Raw genomic sequence first — 7589 nt, forward strand, 5'->3', positions numbered from 1 at the left:
CCCCAAAAAGAGGTCCATATCCTAATACCCAGAACATGTGGATAGTTCTGGAGCAAAAGAGATTTTGCAGAAGTGATTAACTTCAGACTCTTGATATGAGAAGATTATACCAGATTATCAGAGTGGCCCCAATATATTTACAAGAGTCCTTATAAGAAGGAGTTGGGAAAGTCAAATTTACAGAAGGACAAGAGACAACAGAGGTGAGAATTTGAAGGGATTGGAATATAAGAACCATGAGTAAAGGAATGTGGGAAGCTTCTAGAATTTGGAAAAGCAAGGAACAGAACTCCAGAAGAAATTCAGATTGTTAATTTTGGCCATTCTAACTGGTGTGAGGTGGTATCTCATTGTGGTTTTGATTTGCGCTTCCCTGATGGCAAGTGATGTGGAGCATTTTCTCATGTGTCCGTTAGCCATTTGTATGTCTTCTTTGGAGAAGTGTCTGTTCATGTCTTCTGACCATTTCTTGACTAGATTATTTGTTTTTTGGGTGTTGAGTTTGAGAAGTTCCGTTTAGATCTTGGATACCAGCCCTTTATCTGTTATGTCCTTTGCAAATATCTCCTCCCATTCCGTAGGTTTCCTTTTAGCTTTGTTGAATGTTTCCTTTGCTGTGCAGAAGCTTTTTATCTTGATGAAGTCCCAGGAGTTCATTTTTCCTCTTGTTTCCCTAGCACTGAGAGACATGTCTTGGAAGAAGTTGCTGTGGCCAAGATCAAGAGCTTACTGCCTATGTTCTCCTCTAGGATTTTGATGGACTCCTATCTCCCATTTAGGTTTCATCCATTTTGCGTTTATCTTTTAGTATAGTGTAAGAAAATGATCCAATTTCATTCTTCTACATGTGGCTGTCCAATTTTGCCAGCACAATTTATTGAAGAGACTGTCTTGTTTCCATTGGATATTCTTCCTTGCCTTGTTGAAGATTAGTTGACCATAGAGTTGAGGTCCATTTCTGGGGTCTCTATTCTGTTCCATGGATCCAAGTGTCTGTTTATGTGCCACTACCATGCTGTCTTGATGATCACAGCTTGAAGTCAGGAATATAGCTTGAAGTCAGGAATGGTGATGCCCCCAGCTTTGGTGATCTTTTTCAACATTCCCCTGGCAATTCGGGATCTTCTCTGGTTCCATACACATTTTAGGATTGTTTGTTCCATCTTTGTGAAAAATGCTGATGGTATTTGAGAAGGTATTGCATTGAATGTGTAGATTGCTCGGGGCAGCATAGACATTTTAACAGCTTACACAGTTAGAATGGCCAAAATTAACAAGACAGAGAACAACAAACGTTGTTGAGGATGTGGAGAAAGGAGAACCCTCTTACACCGTTGGTGGGAATGGAAGCTGGTACAGCCACTCTGAAAAACAGTATGGAGGTTCCTCCAGACATTAAAAATAGAGCTAACCTATGACCCAGAAATTGCACTACTAGGTATTTATGCCAAAGATACAGAGGTAGTGAAAAGAAGGGACACATGCATCCCAATGTTCAGAGCAGCAATGTCCACAATAACCAAATTGTGGAAGGAGCTATGATGTCCTTCAATAGACAAATGGATAAAGAAGATGTGGTCCATTTATACAATGGAATATTGCTCAGCCATTGGAAAAGTTAAATACCCACTATTTGCATTGACATGGGTGGCACTGGAGGAGACAATGCTAAGTGAAATAAGTCAAGCATAGAAAGTCAATTATCATATGATTTCACTCAAATGTGGAAAATAAGGAATAGCGCAGAGGACCAAAGGGGAAGGGAGGGAAAACTGAATGGGAAGAAATCAGACAGGGAGACAAATCATGAGAGACTCTGGACTCCGGGAAATAACTGAGGGTTACAGAAGGGAAAGGGTGGGGGGATGGGGAAACCAGGTGATGGGTATTAAGGAGGGCACGTGTGGTGATGAGCCCTGGGTGTTATACACAACTAATATGTCACTGAACACTAATCAAAAACTAATGATATACTATATGTTGTCTAATGAACATAACGAAAAAAACTAATGATGTACTATATATGGGCTAACTGAACATAATAATAATTAAAATATTAAGGAAAGAGTTCTCTAAGGAACTGAAAAAGAATTTAAAATTTTTTTTGAAAAATAAATAAAAATTTAAACTTAAAAAAAAAAAAGAAATGCAGCTTGGCAGACCCTTGGTTTTAGCCCAACAACACAAATTTTGGATTCCTGATCCCAGGAATATAAGATAGTACACTTATGCAGATTTCAGGCACTACATTTTTAATAATATGTTACGGCAGCATTTGGAGACTAATATAGTATGATTGAAGTATGGAGGAAAATCCCAGGGATTTGAACACTACTTTACTTATTTAAACTACCTGTTCATTGTGGAAGCTCTGTCATCACCGTCGCTCAAGTGTCCAGACTGATCAGCACACCCCAGCACGTACACGTGCATGTGGAGGAGGGAAGTGGATCAACAGAGGATCTGGAAGTTAAATGCACAGCCCAGAAAACACATCCCTCCCTTCAGCTCACACACAGTGGTCTGAATAAGTCTCAGGGTCCCACTGAATGCAAGGGTCCAGAGAGTGCAACACGCCATGAGGCCAGAAAGTGGACAACCAGAAACACTTGGTGAAACACGACACTTCAGAGAGGCTGAGGCACTCAGACCTGCTGAGTGACACATCACGGAGTCTCTCCGTGTCTCAGTTTCCTCATTTGTGACGGGGTCTCAGGTTACAGGCTCGTGGGGAGGGCTGCATGGCGCATCCATGCGGTGTGCTGAGCTCCAGGCCGCTCACGGTGCACACTCCGTCAATGAGCTGTTGTGGATAAACACTTGAGGGAACGTACAGGATCCCCCAGGAGCAATAAATGCCGGCTCTGTTTCCCTCCAGGTGCGGCAGGCGAGCCAGAGCTGCAGGTGATCCAGCCTGACAAGTCCGTGTCTGTCGCAGCCGGACAGACAGCCACTCTGCAGACAGCCACTCTGCGCTGCACCGTGACCTCCCTGTACCCCATTGGGCCGGTTGAGTGGTTCCGGGGGACAGGGCCAGCCCGGGAGTCAGTCTACAATTTCAAAGGAGGCCACTACCCCCGAGTAACAAATGTTTCAGATGTCACGAAGAGAAATGCCACGGACTTTTCCATCCGCATAGCAGACACGGGAGCCTACTACTGTGTGAAGTTCCAGAGAGGCAGCCCTGATGTGGAGTTTAAGTCTGGACCCGGCACGCAGGTCACCGTGAGCGGTGAGTATGGCCTGGGCCTCCTTTATCCCATTGGTGACAACAAGTCAGTAAGAATGCCCTCCATTATCTGAGGAACAGTGAAGAATCAGGTGTTGTGGTGGGTGCCCCTGACTTGAGCCCCTTCCACAGATCAGGGAAGTTGAGGCTCGGAGAGGTCATGCTATTTGCTCAGGGTCACACGGCTGTAAAACTGTGGGAAACTCCAGAACCCCAGTCTGTGGGCTCCACGGCTCTCGCCTTTTCCACTCCTGACCAGCCCTCTGGTTCCGGGGAATGAGGGACTGAAAGTCTTAATGACTTGCCCAATCACAAAGTCCTACCTCACCCCTGCCTCCAGAGAGCACTCCCTTCTATGTGGCCAGTCGTCTCTTGGCTCAGCACTTACTGAGCACCTGCTGTGTGCAGGCTCTGCTCTGGGTGTGGGGGAAGCAGCAGGGAACAAAACAGGCAGGGTTCCTCTCTCATGAGGCTGACATTCCCTTCCCTTACAGTGTGGACAAAGGCACCCAGGGCAGGAAGGGGGGACAATGTCTTTCTTTCTATCAGCTTCAGAAAAATCAGTGAGAAGAGGCCCAGGCTCACTGTATACTCTGACCACATGGGCAGAGAAGATGCCAGAGGTTAGGCATTTGTTGTGATCCGTCCAGAAATGCTTTATGCGATTCGGGCCTGACTCCTGTAATAGCGACTGAGTCTCCCCACAGCGCCTGGACATAAGCCTGAAGGAGGCTTTATCCTGACTGTGCAGACATTACAGAAGTTCCCGTGGTGCTTCCCTTGCCTGGAGCCACAGCTGGTACGTGGCCCCAGCACCAGGCAGACCTGTGCCTCCTAGGAGAGCGCGCCTTCCTCTGCCCCAAGCTGCCCGCACTGTGATGCCCTGAATGACAGTGGATGAAGTCGAGGGGCCATCTCAGCCCCTTTTAAAGATGGGGACACTGAGGCTGAGCAGATCTGGCCTGACCAGGGACGGGAGCCACACCCTGGCTCACAGGTGCTCTCTGCACACTCACTGTGCTGGTCAAAGCAGAGAAACTTCGAATCCTCTCCTTGAAAATCTTGTATTGTTCCATTTTTCAGCAATAAGCATTAAAACACTCATCAGGTGAGCTTTGCACCCCCAGATCAGACAGGTCCCAAAACAACTCATGAAGAGTTGAGCCTGTTCCTAGAGGACACGGTTCCTCACATCTAAGAGCATCAGGAGGCTTTCCCTTCTGTGCGATGTTCTCCTTCACGGAGCAGCCTGGGGCGGCAGCCTGGAGCAAAGGGGCCCGCGCAACCCCAGCAACACCAGACACCCCATTCCTGGCTCTGCAGACTAAGGGTGACTGGCAGACACATCCTGGAGGGTGTCTGAGGTCCCCTGGGCAAGAGTTATATTCTAGACTCAGCTATAGGGACCCCACGTCCTCCCTCTGTTGCTACAGGGTCAGCAGGTCTGGGCACCCAGAGGGACCCTACCCATGAGTGCTTGCAGTGGAGAATCTCAAAGGGTGAGAGGAGGGTGGAGGTCACGTCGGGCTGGAGAAAGTGGGACCCTTGCTCTGTTGTGGATGAAACAGCTGGAGGCCATGGGAAGTCCGTCTGGGATGCAATGAGGGCTGAGGAGCAGCCCCTTTGTGCCTGGATCCAAGTAGGTCCGCTCCTTGGCGAGGTATAGACAGAGACTACCCAGGGGGAGTTCCCTCACAATGTTGACTTCATTTGTACAGGTAAGGAGATCACAGGGAATAATTTTCAAAGCCATGACCCCAAACAGGGTCAAGCTGGATCCATTTATTAGGCCTTGGGAAGAAAATTCAGAGCGGGAGTTTAACATCATCCTGAGGCTGACTTAACTTTCAGAGGCTTTCTGATTCGTCTGCTCCCTTCCATGTGCACTTTGGGTCATAAATTCCAAGCAGAACTGCCTGTATTCCCTCACTCGCCCCTCACTGCAACCCCAGGAAGGAGAGACGCCTGCTGTCCCATGTCACACAGGAGGAGCCACGCTGTGCCACGGCCACACCTCCTGTGGGCTGCCCAGGCTGGTTCTGGCTTAAATGGGGGTCCCGCTCTGCCCCTGCTTCCCCTGCACAGACTCTCTGACCTCAGTGAGGTTTGCAGGGAGATGTCTAGGATAGTTGACGCCAAGAGTCAGACCCATCAGAAATGTCATTCCTGTGCCCAGATTGGTGGCAAGTCACCTGGCAGACAAGAGAAGGGGGACCTTGAACTCGGGTCTGGAGCTGCACCTCAGCCCTGTCCCCGACTCAGAGTTCAGCTCTGGAACCTGGGGTCCTCCTCTGTGCGATGAGCAGATGACCGTCCTCCCCAAACTATCAGAAAGGGCGAGGGTTCTCCACAGTGTCACACACGTGTCCTTACTGCTGATGACCACAGTCATGCTTACTGATCATAAATGCTCCTCTTCTAGCCAAACCCTCTCCCCCCGTGGTGTCGGGCCCCGCGGCCAGGGCCTCGCCTGAGCAGACAGTGAGCTTCACCTGTGAGTCCCACGGCTTCTCCCCCAGAAACATCACCCTGAGATGGTTCAAAAACGGGAATGAGCTGGCAGCCTCCCAGACCACCGTGGACGCAGAGGGACACGGCACTTCCTACAACATCTCTAGCATGACCAGGCTGGTGCTGGCCCCGGGGGACGTTCGCTCCCAGGTCATCTGTGAGGTGACCCACGTGACCCTGCAGGGGGGCCCTCCTCTCCGTGGGACTGCCAACTTGTCTGCGGTCCTCCGAGGTAGACCCCCTTCACCCCCAGCCCAACCCCCGGTCTGGCCCCCAAGTCTCCGGGCCTGCCCCTCCCCCACTCCCTGCTCCAGGCCTTCCACTGCCTGGGGTTGACATCTGACAGACCCTCCCAGTCACCCCTCACCTAGATGCACTGTCATCTCCTATTGTTTTCATGGCACCTGTGGCGTGAGCACCTCACGTGTGCCAGCACTGTGCTGGGTGCTTCATTTACTTGACCATAGCAATGCCAATTACTGAGCACCTGCTGTAATCCAAGCCACTGTATGCTTGGTGATGTCATTTATTTTGCTAGTTATTCTATTCCAACTGCATACCACGGGCTGAGTATCTTGATTTCAATCATTCTTAGCCTAATAGGAGCTACCAATCCTTGAGCACCTACTNCCAGTCCTTGAGCACCTACTGTGTGCTGGGCACTGTGCTTAGGGATTTCATTCATATACAGACACTACCCTCAGTGTTTGAGCACCAGCTGCATACCTAGCACTGTTCTGGGTGATTCCCTTGCTGTGTGGGGGGAGCTAAGTTCTCGAACCCTCCCCTGTGATCCATCTGTTCCATAAGGTCAGAGCTTCTGCTCTGTGCTGTTTCAGTTCCGCCCACCTTGGAGGTTTCCCAGCAGCCCGTGGCAGGGGACCAGGTGAATGTCACTTGCCAAGTGACGAAGTTCTACCCCCGGCACCTACAGCTGACCTGGTTGGAGAACGGAAACGTGTCCCGAACAGAAATGGCCTCAGTGGCCTCGAGCCTCATAGAGAACAAGGATGGGACGTTTAACTGGACGAGCTGGCTCCTGGTGAAATCATCCACCCACAGGGAAGATGTGGTGCTCACGTGCCAGGTGCAGCATGACAGGCAGCCTGCGATCACCAAAAACTGTACCCTTGTGGCCTCTGCCCACCAGAAAGACCAGGGTGAGACCTCAATGATCCTGTTCCTAGCGTCCTGCCCCCTGCTCCTTCCCCTGACAGTGATTAAGTCCCTGCCCCTCCAGCCACCCCCTGCTCCTGCTCTTTCTTACCTGGGCATGCTCTCTTATCCCTTCTAGACCTTTCCATCACCACCCCAGGAAATGTCTGCACCTGCCACTCTAAAATTCTGGAAGGGACCCTGAGGACCTGGAGATTTGAGTCTTGACCAGGCTCCCGGGTGACCGTGTGTGCTCACACCTGGGGTCTCCTTCATCCCCTTGTTTGTGTCAGCAGGCCAGCAATATTCATGATTGCTCACAACACATTTACTTTATGCCAACTCCAGTTCATTTCTGGTCTCCTTTCCTGCCTCAACCAACCCTGTGACCTGGAATTTTACAGAAGGGACTCAGGGAGCAGTGAGGGACAGATGGTGAAGATTCCCTGCCCTTAGACCAGCTGACGAGGTATGCTAGACTAGGGAAACCTGAGTCCCTGAAGACGGACCAATGACGCATAACCACCCCCCAAAAATAGCATGTGTTAATTTTAGCAGCAGCGCATTGTCCCAACGAACCACGGAGTCCCCTTTCTACAACCAAAACATTCCTTATTGCTCTCTCATGTAACATCAGGAGGAGATCAAACCAGGTTTGCAGGAGTCTTTGCTATGGAAGACCTTTCAAAGGCCC

General features: G+C 50.0%; 1 protein-coding gene across 1 annotated transcript; it reads left to right on the plus strand.

The window, feature by feature from the left end:
* Positions 1 to 2803: 2803 nt before the first annotated feature.
* On the plus strand, positions 2804 to 7315 carry LOC100468887 (tyrosine-protein phosphatase non-receptor type substrate 1; the record flags this gene model as incomplete). Its single annotated transcript, XM_034650500.1, has 3 exons — positions 2804 to 3232; positions 5652 to 5972; positions 6580 to 7315. Coding segments are annotated over 3 exons (1205 nt in total), but the record flags the coding sequence as incomplete, so codon positions are not given.
* Positions 7316 to 7589: the final 274 nt, after the last annotated feature.

The sequence above is a fragment of the Ailuropoda melanoleuca genome, unplaced genomic scaffold (assembly GCF_002007445.2).
Source record: "Ailuropoda melanoleuca isolate Jingjing unplaced genomic scaffold, ASM200744v2 unplaced-scaffold2426, whole genome shotgun sequence".
Taxonomy (NCBI): domain Eukaryota; kingdom Metazoa; phylum Chordata; class Mammalia; order Carnivora; family Ursidae; genus Ailuropoda; species Ailuropoda melanoleuca.